Source organism: Photinus pyralis, unplaced genomic scaffold (assembly GCF_008802855.1).
Source record: "Photinus pyralis isolate 1611_PpyrPB1 unplaced genomic scaffold, Ppyr1.3 Ppyr1.4_LG2, whole genome shotgun sequence".
Lineage (NCBI taxonomy): Eukaryota > Metazoa > Arthropoda > Insecta > Coleoptera > Lampyridae > Photinus > Photinus pyralis.
The window spans coordinates 11,997,270-12,016,139 of NW_022170403.1; the positions used below are offsets into that span (position 1 = coordinate 11,997,270).

General features: G+C 38.4%; 1 protein-coding gene across 1 annotated transcript in view; it reads right to left on the reverse strand.

Annotated features, from left to right (window-relative positions):
- Positions 1-1,785: 1,785 nt before the first annotated feature.
- The window catches only part of LOC116165197, a gene marked incomplete at its 5' end in the record, with an annotated part of 65,110 nt that continues 48,025 nt past the window's right edge, over positions 1,786-18,870 (reverse strand). The window contains 3 exon segments of the mRNA XM_031479502.1: positions 1,786-6,403; positions 6,462-6,599; positions 6,652-6,951. Coding sequence (XP_031335362.1) covers positions 1,970-6,403; positions 6,462-6,599; positions 6,652-6,951 — 4,872 coding nt within the window. The 3' untranslated portion in view covers positions 1,786-1,969.

Genomic DNA, 18,870 nt, shown 5'->3' on the forward strand with positions numbered 1-18,870 from the left:
ACCAAACCAATTGTAAGAAATGTAAAAATGTTTACTGCACCAAGCCAAGGATATGCAGCGCAGATCCTTTAAGCTAATAAATCGATGGCATTCACTTTTATTCTACTAACTAGTATTTAGTTTGGCTAAATGGGAATATCTCCTGAAAATGAACCGCATTAGATACCTACCTCGCACACCCGCAAATCCAACTTGGACTAGGCGGCTGGGATGTTGGTTGCCTATGCTACAGTGGTAGGTATCCGAGGGACATTACTTTTACAAGAGACTGTACACCATACCACTTCGATCATTTCGATTTATTCTGCTCGTTAATTTCTTAGTGCATATTTATATTGGTTGCATAATTTTAATTTCGATCGCGCAAAAAATATTATAAGCACGTCGAACGTTAAGGGTTACCGTTCTCAGACAATAATTGGAGTCGTCGCTTCGCTCCTCCTCCAAACAATTGTCTTCGAACGGTAAAAATCCCTTACCGTTCTCCATACTTAATATACTATTTAAACTATAGTAACGCACAAACAAAACTAAACATTCGCCATGGTAAACTGTTTAAATGTTTGAATGCTTTCATATTCAACACTTATAGCTTTAACTTTTGGATTAATACCTATGTCAACGTATATCCAAGTGTGATGTTACAGTATCTAGCAATTTTAAATTTGAATCGTTCCCGCTTTTATGCATTTTATTTGTGTACGAGGGTTGTCCAGAAAGTAGCAGACTTTGGAAACATTTTAAACCTTGTAAAGAAAATAGAAAATCTATTATTATATACATTTGGGGGCTACACTCTTAGGCTATTTATCAACACAAGCGCCATTCAAATTGAGGCGCTTATCATAGCGTAGCGCAAGTGTTTTGATTCCAACTTTTATAGTACTCCGGCGGCCGGCCTGAGACTTCAACCACTGGTTATCGCCGGCTTGAAGTTCGGCATCACTGTCCATGTGCTGTGTTGCAAGCGAGGTCTTCATCGCTGAGAAGAGGTGGAAGTCTCTTGGCGCTAGATCCGAGCTGTATGGAGGGTGATCCTTTCTCCCATCCAAAATCATCCAAGAGCTGTCCAGTACGGTTGACTGTGTACGGGCGGGCGTTGTCGTCGAACAGCAAAACTCCCACCTCTTTCCAGCGATGAAGACCTGGCTCGCAGCGCAGCGGTTCGATAAGGACGCCGAAATTCATGTCGGCGTTACGCAGTGCAGGTTAAAATCTCAGGCGGCGAATTTATAAACACTTGTACCATAGCGTACCTCAATTAGAATGGCGTTTGGGTTGATAAATAGCCCAAAAATGTATAGAATTATACAATAATATAATAGATTTTCTTTACAAGTTTAAAATTTTTTATTTCAAAACGTCTGCTACTTTCTGTACAACCCTCCTACAAGAGAGTTTGTAAATAAATGTGTGTCATATGCCTTTGTTTATTCATATTCGCACTAGCGACGTTTTTGTGGGGGCGGTAGAATAATTATTGTAGTATGCAGTGTAAAATCGCCCTACCCCCTAACCACCCATTGTATTCGAAGGTTACCAGGAGCACGTGCTTCTGAGCAAACAAGTAATTCAGAGTAGGCACTTCTTGCAAATATTTGAGTCATAGATAGGTACTTAATACCATTGTAGGTATGTGTATATTTATACAATGGTAATACTTATTGGATCTTAGGATCTTAGCGAATTGATACAAGGATGGGTTAAAAAAACAAATGGATAGAACAAAAATTCATTTATTGTCATGTTCTTTTCAATATACTAAAATAAAAGCTTTGTATAAAAATTAAACATAGTATTTGTTCCATAAATTCTGTACAAATTACTGAGATCTTAATAAAATATTTTGTTTATAAAATATAATACTATACAAACTAATTTGAACATTTATATCACAATTCATTTACAGTTGCAAGAACTGAAATTTGCTTAAAGAGATGTATGTACAAAATTAAAACTTAATTAGGTACTAGCTTTTAGGCTTAAACCTAGACATATAAAATTCGCAGTCTGTACAATAAGAATTCGATGCACTCACATACTTCTTTCTACATAAGTTACATTTTGTTTTAACTCCGAGATTATTTTTATTACTTACAGGATTTACAATTATAGGCGTTACAACCGCTTTTGGAGTAGGCGATTCGGTACCTCCCTTTGTGCCGGGTTCAAAACTGACGGTCTTCTTTTGTAGATATTGTTTTGGCGATAACACATGTTGATAAGCTGGCGGGTGATACGATGGTGATTGTCTATGAATTAATTCTTCGTTTATTCGATTGCGCTCAATTGTGGATGGATTTGGCACCATTTGATAAGGTGAATAGTTTCTTTCTATGTGTTGGTAAAGTGGTGGTATGTCGCCATTCATTTGTTGATTTGGAATTCGTTGGCACGGTGAATACAATTTATTACCATCTGGTATTTTGTGGTAGACAGCTTGTGGCGGACTCTCCCCATTTGTAGGAATTTGCTTGTACGCAGAGTAGGATGGAATTTTCTGATAATATTGGGATCTATTTTGAGTATAAGGCGGGTTCATGATTGATTGATGAGTAGCTGATGTAGGAGGGTGGGTGTACACCGAATGTACATTTTGTACATACAGGTGTTGCGGATTCGGATAAGGCACGTTCTGTTGCTGTATAGGAATCGGAGATTGACGCACTTGATTAGAACTATTCATGTGCGTACTTCTAGCCACATAGTATGTTTCGCGAGGATCGTTGTTTAGTTGGCAATCTTGTGGACCATATAAAGATCGACTCTGACATGGCACAGTTTGTTGGTTGTATGTTTGTACTTTGTACTGATCACTAAACCCTGGTGGCCTCTGCAACTGTTGCTGAAGTGCGACATGTTCAACTTGATAATTTGCGTATTCTCCACATCTTTGCATGCTGTTATTATTCGTGGATAGCAGATTTTCTAACGAATTTCTTCTGACATACATGTTGTCATTAATAGAATTCTGTATTAATTGAGTACTATATGACAGTCTCCCATCAGATGAATCTAAGCAATCGTGAGCAACTGAATTTTCTTCACTAGGTAACTCGGCTTGTATGCCATCATCTGACTTTGTAAATGCGGTTCTTAGAACACGTTCCAAAATGGGATTCGGTATGTAAGCGTCCTCTTCCTGTTCATCCGCTGTAGCAACGAGTATAACTTGATCGCAAAACGAAACACTTTTCTTTTTGAGCGGTTTACTTCGTTTTATGCGCTCCTCTTGATAATTTTGGTAGGAATTTAGGGCATTGTGCACGACGGCGTTTAATTTTTCCACTTCGCTAATCTCGGCGGCAATTTGAATCTGGCTAACTTCTTGGTCGTCCTTCTTCTTCAACTGATCTGAATGTACTGAGGAAATGTGGCCATCATTTTGCATAATAAGTGGTGATCTTGAAATATACGACTTTGTTACTGGTGAATTTTGTGGGATTATCGACTGTGAGCTTTCAAATTTCGATGCTAAATCCTTAACTGATGTGATCTTCGATTGTTCATTTCTTAAAGAGTCTACGGATATTTTACGTAACTCGTTGATTTTATTACTGTTACTCGACTGCATTTCTGAGTGACCTTTTTTCACACGAATGGCTTGTTGTTTGGCTTGTAACTCTCTAAGCCAGGTATCATCGACTGTGCGCGTTTCAACAGGTTGTCTTTGAGGTAAGATTTCCAGTCTTTTTAATTGAAGCTGCGCTAGCAGACTTTCGGGTGGTGGTGCTTGAGAAGAACCGCCCTGAGAGATTGATAAATGTTCATCAAGGGCGGTGAGGTCTAATGGAGGAGGGGGGAGAGGAAATTCGGCGCTTCCTTGCCGAGAGTGGATAACTGAACCAGAAGGACTGGGGTAAGGGGGCAGCTCAAGCTGATGGCAAACTAACGAGGACGGGGATGGGACGCAGTCGACTTCATCCACTCCATCATCCGGTATGGGTGGATTACTTTGATTTCTATGGCAATGCTTTGCTGGGCTTTGCTCTTGATGTACATCTGCTTGGGTAATTACAGTATTATATGGCAAGAACTGTGTTGCTTGGTATGGCTGATTGTAATTATTAATATTTTGATAGTTACTCTCAATAGGCATGTCCACTTGTTGTGCAAAAGGTCGCGATTTCTGAGAGTTCTCACTGTATTCCTCTCCAACTGCGTAGATTTCATCATCATTTTGTTGTGAAAGTTGCGAAGTTGTTCTCAAAGGTGGAGGTGGAGGTACTTTGGCCACAGTTAGAACTTTACCTGCACTCCCGTGGAAGCTTTTTCTCATAAGGCGGCTTCTCTCCAAGTTAGGATTGGTGGTCGTACCCGAAAATTCTAAATGACCTTCGGACAGATACCCGCACATACTGGAACTAGTAGTATCTGAATTCTTCACGCCCACGTTACTATCATCTACCGATGAAACAGGTGGAGTTTTAGTTTTTGGTTCCTCGTTCCCTTTAGTTAAATCAGGCATGCTCCTGTTCTTTCTTCGAATGAGACCTCCCATCAGCAACTTCCTTCGTATTTTGTGTTGTTTCTTGCCACCCTTATCCTTTTCCTTTTTATCCTCATTCTCGTCGGGGTTTTGTTCTTTCTTTGGGGTATCTTTATCTTTTGAGCTCGAAAATAAACTACTAGGCGCTAGTGAAAAATCTCGTGATATTTTATTTCTGTCTTCGCTGCGGGATCGTTTTTCCTTAACCTTACTTTCGTCTCTGTTTCTCATTCTCGACAATAAACCTCGCGATTCCCTCGCCGGTGGTTTATCGTACAAGATGTAGTCTTCATCTTCTTCAAAGTCGATTACTTTGCTTTTCAACAGACCTTTTTTCTTGGGTAAAGTCGCGTATATTTCGATGTTTTTCGTTGGCTGCGGTGGTTTCTCTTGAGTCGGCGACACCACTAACAACTCTTTACTGTTCTGCCTTGAGTGCTGACCTTTATCCCTTGAACTTTGACGTGAATGACGACCACTACCACTGCTTCCTTCACGAGTGTGGCGTATTTCTGGATGCGAGTCTTTCGCCGAAGGGTTTTGTGTTTGTGTTATTCTTCTGTGCAGACTCCTTGCTCTCATTATGCATGTATTATGTTTCATTCTGGCTAAAGTTAAAGTTTGTGGGTTGTTGTAGGGAGCGTTCATGGCTGCTCTGGCTTTAGTTGCGGCGGCATTACAAAGCGCTAAAGCTAGTACAAGATCGTGCTCGTCTTCTAACTGACGAGATTTGCCCAAAAGTTCATCTGCTTCATCGCATAGTAAATCACAGCTCACTCCAAATTGTTGATTTTGCGAATTGCCATAGTCCTCGGGTATTTTAGCCAAATGACCCTGCTTCATTAAATGCTGAACGGTCGCCATGGCAGAACTGTCATTTGAAGACAACGAGTAGGAATCGTAACCTGCATCGTACACCCCACTGCTTCCACTTGAGGAATCACTTTTTCCACGAGTTGGACTACTGGGAACGCTTCCACTGTTTGCGAGAGGTAATTTTCCTACTAAATATGAGTAGGGATTTTCCATGGTTGTCGACGAAGAAGATGACGCACTATTACGATCGCCACTCCAATTGCCCGAATCTCTCCTTCTTGGTATGTTTAAGTGTTCTGGCACGCAAATTCCTTCCATTCCAGAAGAAGACCCATTACTTAACGTCCTATGAATTTGAGGTTTGGCATGTTGTACATACATAGCATTTTCCATTGCCTTCCTGCTAACATACTCCGGTTCTTTACCAATATCACCATCTACAGTGTCCACTCCATCTAATTGAGAATTAGCGCGTATTTTGTCTTGGATGATCGAAAGATTTTGATATTCATTGTAGGAACAAGCAGTCGGTGGCTTTTGTGAGAAACTACCGTCGGGGTTTGGAGTGATCGCACGCCGCGTATTTCCGACATTTGGTTTCTCGGGGCTAGGAGTAACAGAGCGCCTCATCAGCGTAGTCTTCAGCATTTTCTCGTTGTAAAATGGAGTTACTTGTTTTGGGGCGTTTTCCGTATTCACCGGCGTACCGTTGGGTACCGCATACAACAGCAATAAGGGCTGATAACGCCCACGTCGACATTTATCGACAACTTGATCCCATCGAGGTCCAACTTCGCGCACGGTGGCGTCATCGAAATAAATCCAAACTCGTAATTTCGAATGAAAAAAGAATGTGGAGTAATGCTTCCCATAATAGGTTACAACGCCGACTAGGTTGTGTAAAGTCGTATCGGCCCATTTGTTATCTACCACACTGTAAAAGACGTCGGCAAGATGAAGAGTGGTACCAATTGCCGCAAATACATCCATAATGTGTTCAAGTGTTGGTCTTTCGGAATCCCACACTATTCCCACAGAGACAATTTCGGGGCGATTCATTAGAGACCTTCTGATTTGTATTTTTGCACCACACGTGCTCTGTAATTTAAAAGCACGCGTTACTTTTGTATCTAATGACATGTTAGAGGATGCTTACCGGACAATCTCGAATGTCTCCCATTCCTCCAGCTCTTCTTAAAAGTTTCCCGAATAAATCTACAGGAACTTGCATGGGACCGGACATAACTTGATGAGCTTGGGCCGTCAAGGCGGACGCTGACACATAATGCACCATCTAAAATGTGTGATTATAATTTAAAAATTTCGCTCGACTACGAGATTATTACTTGTGTAAACGGCAACGGTTCAGATGACGCACCGCATGCCGAACACACGCTTTGTTCGACAAGGGTCATTGCAAATTTTTGATGTGGAATACAATGTCGCGCGTTGCACATATCTTCGGCTTCTCCTTTAGCGATGTGCATGTGAATTCGCAGAAGCATATTTTCGAAGCATTCAGCTGCATCGTCCATAAATCCCAGTTGAAAACGCTGTTGGTCGTAAAAACTTTCGGCTAACGCTCTTCTGAGCGCATCGGGCGGGAGAGCAGTTTCATTTGAAAATTGTAATTGTGAAAACAGCTCCTAGAACAATATAGTATGCATTTTAGAATCTTTTACTACCTACAATAATTGCGTAATAGCGAGTAATTAGTGTAGTGTATTCCAATTAGTTACATATTGTATACGTGTGACATACATAGTATGTGGGTAGGTCCAACCCAGACTATACGATTGGAGTTCATGCATGTCGGCGGTCAATAAAGTGGGCTAAGCTTACGGTATAACTTTTACTAAGAAATCGCAAAAAATCACTTAAGTAATAGTAATGATCTCATCCACCGGAATGAAAAACCCAAACCTTTTAGATTTCGATCTGTATAGCGAAGCGAACAGGAAATGCCTCTTCGTGAATAATACCTACCTACCACTAAATGTTGTACCTGAATACTTCAAGTTTACGATTCCTTGAATTAAGGCTGCGGATCTTATTCTAGGAATATTACTTTCGCGTTCCCAATGAATACTTCAATTATTTGCATGGAAAAAGTAAGCTCATTGAAGAATAATCGTTTCAAGGATTTTAAACCAACCTACATATTAAAAAAGCGCAACAGATATAATACTACAATTAACACTAATTGCGCAAAACTCTCCGCTGGTGTAGGGTGCACTTTCTCAGTCCTTGGATGCTGTGATTTTTAAAGATTTTTACAAATATAAATATGTGGGTAGAGCGCGAGTAACCTTGAATTTTTTTAATACGGAAAAATCGACGGAAAAATATTACCTACCAACATGAATTAGGGGGTGTAATGCGACATATGTTCTTGGTTGCCAAATGAATAAATAAATTAAGCGCCATATCGATTATTTATTTTACACTTGTACCGTTCCTACAGACGGCAAGAACCTTGATTTCAATGACATTAAACATGGAGAATTCACATAACAATATAATGTTGTAAAAGTGGTCTTTCTTCTGAGCTGTCAAGGCAAAAGTTCAGTCAAATTAACATGTAAGTACGTAGGTACGGTCTATTCAGTATATCTTCCGTTGCACGTCATTACCTGAAGAAAACGACGTACCAACTTAAACTTACTTTCGTTTATTAGGCAACACATTAAGCATGTAGTTTATTTTAGCCGCAACAATTGGTAGCATTTCGCTATGTTGTCGCGTTTAAATTTGTAAATTTGACAGGTTGCTTTTGGTTTACTTTTGATTTGATTTTGATTATTTTCTACGTCTTTCGCTGTGCATTGGTTTGAAGAGAAATTACTGAAGAATTTAGATAACCCGTCAGTAATTGTGTTAGATAACGGGAAAACAGACAACATTAAAGTGTGCTTAGGTGATCATAATGTGCAGTTCTCCGAAAATGATTTTAAAGCCGAACTGTTGAAAAGGTTGCACAGTAAGTACGTTCGCAAATTATTTGATATTATTTAAATCTTGTTGATACTTTTAGGAATAAATCAGCTAAAATGTACCGCATAACGCATTGACCACTTAGCCGAGCAATACGGTTACTTCGTTTTACGATTACCACCGTATCATTGCGTTTTTAATCCTATCGAACATATTTGGGGCATAGCGAAAAATTACTACAATCGACACATTGGTAGAGATGGACGAAGCATTGAAAATTGCGTAAACATGTGACAAGAAACACTACAATCGATAACTTCCTAAACGTGGCGCAATTCAGTTAAGGTAAGGATACGGAAACTGTAATACACGAGTGGTACGAAAGAGAAAAGCAATTAGATCTTGAAAACGTTGCTACTATTATTATAAACTTTGAACACGAAAGCAGTTCCGATGATTCCGATTAATTTGAATATCATCCATCCTTAGATTAGGAAAGAGTATGGATACCGCGTATGCCGTACAGCCCGTGTATGAATCGTGTTACCTTTTTAAACAAGTCCGCCATTTTATATGTGGCACATATGTCATTAAAGTAACATCGTTTTTTATGAGTTTTTGCGCTTAAATTGAGAGGAAATACACAAACAACAACTTAAAATCATGGTGAAATGTGCATATTGTGGATGCAAAAGCCGGAGTGAGAAGGAGGAACCCGGAATTTCATTTCAAACGTAAATATTGAAAATGTGCCTAATGCCGTTACCACGTATTTTCCTATTTTTCCTCATAAAGCTTTTTCTTTGAATATTCTTTTTTTAATATGTTAAAATCCATAGCTTAATGAGCGAGTTGACTTAATTTCTTACAACAGAACCAATCCCATGCATTCAAAATTTGATAACAAACTTCTTCAAGGATGGAATTATTCAATAAACTCCATAGGCGTAGTCATTAGCACTCCGCGTTTTTCAAAGAGAAAATTGGTACGGAAACGGCTTTACGTGAAAAATCAAACAGAAAGCAATGAAGATTCTTATTTTATCACAATCTTTAGCTGGAGGGACAGTTAGTTTTGAAGGCATTTCCGAAAAAAGATGAGAGGAAGTTTCGTTTATACCCGTGTCTGATTAATAAATAGCGCAACGCACGAATTTCATTCGTATGTTCAACTTCAACGTGATTTATTAGCTATAATTAGGTGCTTCTGCCCCTATTCGCATTTACGGATGCTACGACACTGGCCAATGTCAATATGTGGCAGCTGGTAACACTACCGCTAGTGAATTATGCGTCCATATTCTTTCCTTGTCTAAGCATCCATCACATCACATAACCTGTAAAATTTTATATTTAGTACTTTCTCTGTAAAAGAGATGGTACATTTGTACAGTTCATAAGTTATTAAAGTATATTGTGGTTCCAATTAACGAAATGAATAATAAAAATTATTTTTATTTTTAAGGTGTGGATTGGTCACACAAACAATGCACTGTCTTGTTGACAAGTGACATAACCTAAATCGCTCAAAACTAGATTTGGCATTATTGCATAGTAATTACGTCATAGAAAATGATGACGTGCAACGGAAGTTATACGGAATAAAGTGTAAGTACTTATTTGCACCCCACCACAATTATATTTTTCAATGTATAAAGACAAATACAAATAATATTCGTCCATGTAGGTAATCATTTTTGCACCAATTTAAAGAACAGGAAACTACACCATGAAGAAAATAGTTGAGGTTCTTTGTAACTTGTATGTGAAGGTGTGTAACATTCGGTTATGCAAATTAGTTTTATTTTACTTATTATTCCGAGTATTATTCCATTTAACATTAAAATTATGTGTATTTGTTGATATTATTTTGCGTTTCGAACTCAGTTTCCAATGCCTTCCTACCTCGCTTCCTATGACGACGTTTAAAATTTACACACTGTATAGCCTTAGTATTTTTTAGGAGAAAAAGGTGAATGTTATTTCACAAATACAACCTTATTATTTGTTGTTCTATGAACCTTATCAGTTACATTCTTGACGCAATAAGGCGGAATTTACCTAAGCTCGAGGAATCGCAGGGGAATGAAGTGAATAAAAGTAAATACCTACAGAAAAAAAATGAATGTGTTAAAAAGTTAAATGAATTTGGAAGTACAGATAGTACGATTAGAATCCGATCGAAATATCGGACCTTCCTTTACAAATGAGGAACCTTCGAATTTGAAGCAGATTCCAGTGATTTTAAATGAAATTGTAGCATTAGCCTAGCCGAGGCATTAGCGGTGTCAAATTTGGCAGTGCGAATTTTGTACTTATAAAACCATATATATAAGAGAAGTATATGGATAAACGAGTGGACACGCCTATCGCCAACGTTAGTGGATGGAAATATACTTCTGTCATTAGTTGGGAACTAGGCGCTAATGCGCTTGCCTGTTATTATGTAGTGTTATTTACCAAGAATTTACTCCAGTTTGACATAACGGATTGAGGTTAAATTGTTTGTTTTGTTTATTAGTTATTGAACTTTTGTTTAATTTTAATAGTAAAGAAGCCTTTCGTAGTTATATAAATCAGTATACGTAAGTGATACACAATAATTGTAAAGGAATACCTAATGTTTGGCAATTTTAGTGTGTTCATTACTTAGAAATAAAGAATGCAGGTAGGTACTTGTGGGAAAGTGGATTCTTCGGTTTCATGGCACAAGTAAGTTACAATGCAATTATCTGCAATCAATTCATTTATGCCATACTTGTTATTAGATTCCCAAGTGCAAAAAGCAACAAGAATCGGTGACTGCAAGCATGTGAACTATCGGAATTCGATGATGTAAAAACAAGGTTGTGTTCTCGTCATTTTAACCGCTATGACTGCATTGATTTGGATGCACGCAAGCATGATGGGGGCACGAAGTTATATGGGGGTCATTTAACACCTAAAAGATTTCCAACTCGACAATGTTAATTTTATTTTAAAATCAGTAAATGTCTTTAATTTAATTGTGTTTCTTTGAACATTGGTAATGTATCACTGTATATTATAGCTGATGCGAACTTATCCAATTTCATGTTATATTCAAGATATAATCCCTATAGGTATATTATTTCAATTGCAATTTAAGTTTCTACATCGTTACAAAGTTTGCCTTCAAAGTTGAAGGGTGTAACCGTAAACAAACTCCGATGAGGAAGCTCGAAAGTTCTCCGTGAAAATGCTATAGTTTCCAAGTAGAACGATACGGAGTACCTTGAACCAGAACGCACTGGGTGGCACGTGAGCGCTGATTTGAGTTGGCAGTGAAATCATATTCAAGTAGGCCATTGACTGCTTGGTGGTCACTGCAGGTGCCGAATCCTTGTGTGCCGAAAACAATGTTGAGGGCACAAAAAAGGGAAGATTCAAATTGTCGTCGCTAATCGGTGAAGATGCTAGTAGGGGAATCGAAGCGATATAGTCAACAGGTAAGAAACGCTTCGGCGGCGATTGGTCTTGGGAGGGTGGGCCTCGGCCAGCTAGTATACTTATCTAAAGACATCACAGGATCAGACAATAGTGATAGGAGTCGGCAGGTGGAATGGGGCCAATGTAGTGAATATGAACCTGCATGAAGCGAATAGAAGTCTCGGTGAAGTTTCCGAATGGTGCGTGGTCGTGTTTACATATGGTAATTGCACACAATAATGGTTTAATAAAATTTTAACCCTATTTTCGAGTTATAGGTTATGAAATTTGAAATTGGCGCTACTTAAAAGTAGGCGGAGAGAAGTAAATACTTGGGGAGTTTGCGCATAAATACAGAGTTGAGGACTAAGGAATAGGGCAGCTCTCTTTTATGGCGAACAATTTGCACATTGCAATCATAGGCGGTTATCCATATACTTCTCTTATATATACAGGGTGATTCCTATAGTACCTGCCACCGTTTGGGAGCGTATAGGGGGTGCCTAGGGGAGTATTTTGATATAGGACACTTGGGGTCGGAAATCTAAAATAAGGGCGCCAGAACCAAATTTATCTTCTGGAATATCACGCCTGTATGTAGGCAACCCAACCGACCGACGTTTCGCGCGGAGCGATGCAGAGCGAGTTAGCGCGAGGAAGCGACATGGGAGGGAAGGAGGGAAAACGACATCAAAAGCAATAACGTTTACAAGTGTTCAACGTGGCCACCGTTGTTCTCAATGCACTTCCTACATCTAGCCAACTATTATTATACTATTGCCATAGTGTTTATTCCCTTGATACGCGTCGTTGCAGACGGGATTTCGTGGGTTTAAACAAAATTCTGATCAAGTGTCAGCCACACATCGCCGCCTGAGATCGCTCCGTGTGCACCGCCGGCGGGTTGGGTTGCCTACCTACAGGCGCGAAATTCCAGAAGGTAAATTTGGCTCTGGCACCCTTATTTTAGATTTCCGATCCCAAGTGTCCTATATCAAAATACTCCCCTACGCACCACCTACACGCTCCCAAACGGTGGCAGGTACTATAGGAATCACCCTGTATGTATAAAACAACCTTGAATTTTGTATTCATTTAATAAACCAGTGCCGCCGTAGTTCCCGGTAGGATACATAAATATGTTATTAACGAGCTCCTAGCGAGTTTATAATTTAGGCCCTTTTGACATCTCCGTTAGTTATGAACCGAATTGCATGAAATTCAATATGCGCATAGCTTTAGCCATATAAAACACAATTCCAAAAGTTGAGCCTAATCGATCAGCATTCACATTGCCCTTTTCGCATCTCGACCATTTACAGACCGAATTGCAAACTTTCTTATTTATGAAGGTATTTAAATAAAATTTGACACATGGCCACTTGGAATAAAAGCAAATTTAACGCCAGTTTCAAAATTTGGTTTTGCGCATGCGCAGTGCCAACTTTCTTATTTATGGAGGGATTTAAATGAAATTTGATACATAGCCACTTGGAATAAAAGCAAATTTAACGCCAGTTTCAAAATTTGGTTTTGCGCATGCGCAGTGCCAACTTTCTTATTTATGGAGGCATTTAAATAAAATTTGATACATAGGCACTTGGAATAAAAGCAAATTTAACACTATTTTCCAAATTTGGTTTTGCGCATGCGCAGTGCCAACTTTCTTATTTATGGAGGGATTTAAATGAAATTTGATACATAGCCACTTGGAATAAAAGCAAATGTAACGCCAGTTTCAAAATTTGGTTTTGCGCATGCGCAGTGCCAACTTCCTTATTTATGGAGGGATTTAAATGAAAATTGCTACATAGCCACTTGGAATAAAAGCAAATTTAACGCCATTTTCCAAATTTGGTTTTGCGCATGCGCAATGCCAAATGCGCAGTGCCAACTTTCTTATTTATGGAGGCATTTAAATAAAATTTGACACATAGGCACTTGGAATAAAACCAAATTTTACGCCAGGTTCAAAATTTCGTTTTGCGCACGCGCAGTGCCAACTTTCTTATTTATGGAAGGATTTAAATGAGGTTTGATACATAGCCACTTGGAATAAAATCAAATTTAACGCCAGTTTCAAAATTTGATTTTGCACATGCGCAATGCCAACTTTCTTATTTATGGAGGGATTTAAATGAAATTTGATACATAATCACTTGAAATAAAAGCAAATGTAGCGCCATTTTCCAAATTTGGTTTTGTACAGGAGGTGCAGTGCCAACTTTCTTATTTATAGAAGCAATTAAATGAAATTTCCGGAAATTTCATACATATACACTTTAAATAAAAACAAAACTAACATCAGGTATAAAATTTGGTTTTGCACATGCTATAGCCATACCCAGGAGCTCATTTGCTATATTTGTTTAATTTATTTTAATTTAAAAGCCTATTTTTTGTGACGAACTTAATTCAACTTTAAAATAAATTTCAGGAAAAGGACGACGTCGTTAATCCTACCAGCGCAGTGGCGAAATTGACAACATCTAAATAAAATTAATGCTTTCTGTGTTTCCCATTATTTTTGGGTTCCAAATAAAGTTGATAAAACGACAGTAGCTGAGCTCTCTAAAGAGACTCGACTCTGCACTGTCGTTGACAAATGCAATATAAGAGCAGTGATAAGAGCAGCTAGCGATCATGAATCTAACAGAACAATTTAAAAAAATGACGGCAGGTTACAAATCTAAAGTGATGGTATATCCGATATCGTATACCGGTACACCTACTCCATGTATTGTATACATGTATGTATTCGAACGCAAAAGCGCGAATGTCCATTTGAATTTTCTTCGATTTTGAACAAGAAAGTGTGGAAAAAAATTGTACAGTGTATTTCCATTGGGAACATTAACATAGCAAACCCCGCTCGATGAACAAGAACGTTAGGGATTTTCCGAGAGATTTTCGTTATTGTTCATCAAGATACCAAAGTATGGAAAATGCGCTATGTGCGTCGAACAATTTAATTTAATTCATTGGTCTAGCTCTAGAACAACTCGGCGACGCGACACGACGGAGCCCGGAGGCGTATTGGCATTCTGTGGTATTATTCAGAGCAGCTCTGGTCTGATTCGTAGTATGCTATGGCTTCACGTTATGCGCAAATTGATAATACATTATATACTGCGGTTCAGAGCACCGATATATGGTTTAGACTTTAGAGTTCTGAAACGCTGTATATAATAGGTTTCTGCAAAGCGGGTGTACCTTAGCCAAATCGCGCGGGAGAAAAGTTTAGTTATGTCTAAGCTCTTTTGAATGTCAGACACTTACAAGAAGTGTGTTTTTATTGTTATCTTTGCAAGAAAGATATATTTTTTGTGGTTTGTGTGTAATCAAGGTTCTCAAACTGCACTAAAATGAACTATAAAGAGGTATTGGTTGACATGTATAACGAGAATACATTTTCAATGATCGAATATTTGGAACGAGTAGCACATGGAGTTAAAGCGAAACTTCGACTTAAAAAACGGGTGAAGATATTAACAATGTTTGGTGCGACAAGTGGTTAGCTGATTTTAGTAATAAAACAAACACTAAACTATATCGGTGCTCTGAATCGCAGTAGGTACATAATGTGTTATCAATTTGCGCATAACGTGAAGCCATAGTATACTGCGAATCAGACCAGGGCTGCTCTGAATAATAGTAGGTACAGAATGCCAATACGCAGCCCGGAGGCCAGTGTTGTCTTAAGCCGGCGCTACACGATGCTACGAACACCTTCCAACGCTGAACGTTTGACAGTTTGACGCATCATGTGTCCGCTACTACTTCCAATGTCGAGCGGCAAACGTTCGTGTTTGAAGACGTTCCATCCGGTGTCGGTAAAATTACCTCAAGTCAAAGAGATGTGTCGAACGTTTGAACAAAATCAGTCGTTGCTTTGATACCCAGCTACACGATTCGTAGCAATTCAAACAATAATCCGTCTGTAAATGAAGTGAGTACAATGTTTTTCTAAACGTTGGGATCAAACAATCGCCACGACCGTGTAGCAAAACATGTGTGCCACATGAACTGCCGAACTCGTTTGATAGAACGTTCGATCAAACATCAAACGTTCGTATCGTCATTCATAGCATCGTGTAGCGCCGGCTTTAGCAGCGAAATTATAGTGGCAAAATGACGGCGGTGAGATGGCGGGGCCGGTGATTTTATCTTTAAAACTCCTAGATTGTTATGTGTGCATTAATTTTGTTGGGATAAAGACGTCCATACCCAAGATATAAGTATACCATATATTTTTGTAGTACCCAATATGGTGTTGTCATTACCGCAATACACTCGTTCAAGAGAGATATAAACGAAAATTCAAAGAATATTAGATTATTAGTTGTTATTAATTATCTCAGTACATTAAACTACCCTTTTCCCGATGTAAATCTCAAGCGAGATCTCAAGCAATGTTGAGTTTTTTTACTCGTTTTTTGATGACCGACATCAACACGCTAATATAATAATAAAATTATCCATAGCATAGATCAGTGGTTCCCAACCTTTTACTAACAACGAACCCCCCTTTAGATTTTTTTTTCTGGCGAACCCCCAACTTATTCTTGTTCATAATTTAACATTAACATTGTACTTTCTCTTCTTTGTTTTCATGTCACTACTATCCTCATGTATCTCCTTACTTTGTCTATCGGTCCTAATAATACTCCCTATCTTCAGCCACTGTTCCATAGTTTGCCTTTGAAGTGGTTTTCTTAATCACTTTCACTTTAACGTTAAGAGTTAAAACTGTCATGAAGTCAAATGAACCCAGCACTGAGTTGAGAAGTGAAAGAAATACATTGTAGTGCGTTTTTCATTTGTTTACACTCGCATTGAATGCTGTAATCATGCGCAAACGATTTTAATGGATTTATTCATTAGTGCTATACGATTGAAATATCAAATTATGGTTTTTTGTTATGCGAACCCCTTGGAAAGCGCCCACGAACCCCCAGGGGTTCGCGAACCACCGGTTGGGAAACGCTGGCATAGATTGATGTATATCCGCCTCCATTCGGATTTCCCAAAGAAATTTGGATGAAGGTTGGTGGTTAATTCTGCTGATTATACAAGAAGAGAGTCAAAAGTGAAGAAAGGGGTGTAGGTAGGTACAGCTCGGAATAATAACTACATAAGTACTTTATTTCCGCCCCCATATTGAGTACAAGAAAAACATATTGTGATTATCATGAATCATTTTATTCATTTGAAGCAAACGATCCTTAAAAAAGATTAGGAAACTTTAGGAAAACAACGAGAAAAAATGTTTACAGGAAATTATACAAAAAAGTTAACATAACGCTTTGTTCTGGAGCGGTACCCACTTAAAATTTAAAGTTTATATTGACATTTTAAACTAGCAATATAAAATACTAGAAAAACACGTATGTAAATTTTTAAATGTCTCTGCATATTAATAGCAAATGATGTAACTAACAATATCATGGCTATTTGGAAATATCATAACATGGAAAAATTTTAGTATCTCTTACTCGTATAATACCAATCACTGAAGCAACTAATTTCTCTACTACAAAACGCCGTTACACGTAACCTACTTAAGGATTTAAACAAGAAACTATTACAAAACTGAACTTATCTCACTTGAAAGGAAATAAGTAATCAAATTTAATTTTTCGTTTGAATTTTAACTTGGCCAAACAAGCGGAAAAATTTGCATAATCTTGAACACTGGGAAATTGTATCTAGGTATGTCTGCTTACTTCAGCGATGACCTGAATATGATCTTTTGCATTGGCGCTTTCTTTAACCTATTGAGGTTTGCCTTAAGGATGTATGTCGATGCTGTTACGAGTACGCCGAAATTATGTAAGAGACTATGAATAAGGGTACATTGGATAAATGCGCCAATCCAACCCAGTTTAATGAATAAGACATCCAGAACGGCAGAACCTCGTCCAGAACTTAGTATGGGGCTAACGCGAGAGCTAACGTTATTCGTTTGATTGAATTCACACTTCACAGCGAGAAACCAAACAACCAAACAACAAATCGCACGCATGTTCCTGAAGCAGCATTAAAAAACATCCCAGATGCAAGATGCAGGCCGCAAAATTGTGCCTCTTTATATTATATCATTATTAGTACACAAAGTTACATTTGTGTTTGGGACTATTTTTCACTCAACGGTTTGGGGCAATTATAAAGAAAAACCTAATTTATTTTTGCTAATCAACCTCATTAACCAGTTCACTCGCGAAACAATTACTTGTAACAATTTGTTTGCTGTGGCTGAATTGTAACTAAATTATTAAGATTTATGTAACCTAGCAAAAGCCTTTGTTTGAGCGTCTCGCTCTTTCCACTGCGAACGAAATATGTTACACAAAGAACAGAAAATCACGCTCCATTAACTTTAGATACAGGTAGAGAACCGAATTCGATTTTTAGGCGCCAAAACGGACTTACTCTGAGTGTATTTTTAGTTTCCTGGTCCAGCACAGACGGCACATTGTCGTGAGATTCATACTTCGCCTCGTTGATTACAACCTGTTTCTTATTAACATCCTTAATTAATTTATCCTTTTTATCCTGAGACACGGTCGGTTTTTTATAACGAAACTTGTTGATCATTTTAAATCACTCGCACACATAAAGAACTAAAACACAACGAACACTCGCGCTCATTAAAGTTCAGAATCCACTCCACCTTTCACTACGGCTTGCTAAGAAGTGAACTGTCGACTTTCAATGGACTGCCAATGCACCTGAATTAACGTGGGGGTTTGCAAACTCAGGTAAATATACCTATTAAGATTATCCAGATTGCTTTACACACAATACTCAAGCTTCCATTGAAAGCATGAATTTTAATTTTACAAATTTAAAATACGGAGTTTACCTCATACCTGCACGACCACTAACCTGTGATTATGAAATTAAACTGACTCACGAGAGCAGCGAGATTTATTCAAACAAAGAAACCGAATGTCAGTGTTGGTAAATCGTAAATGTGTCATAAATTACATCCAATACCTACCGGTGTATCAAATTTTTATTACCTACTCTTTCCAATTACTCACCTTTAAAAGCTATCGATATCCAAACTTCCCTCAGTTACGAAATATTAAAAAGGGACATCAATCGGCGTCGTGTCTACGTGACTCTCCTTGAATCTTCTTTTACCTCGTCTTTTACTTTCACAAATTTGAGTGAACTCT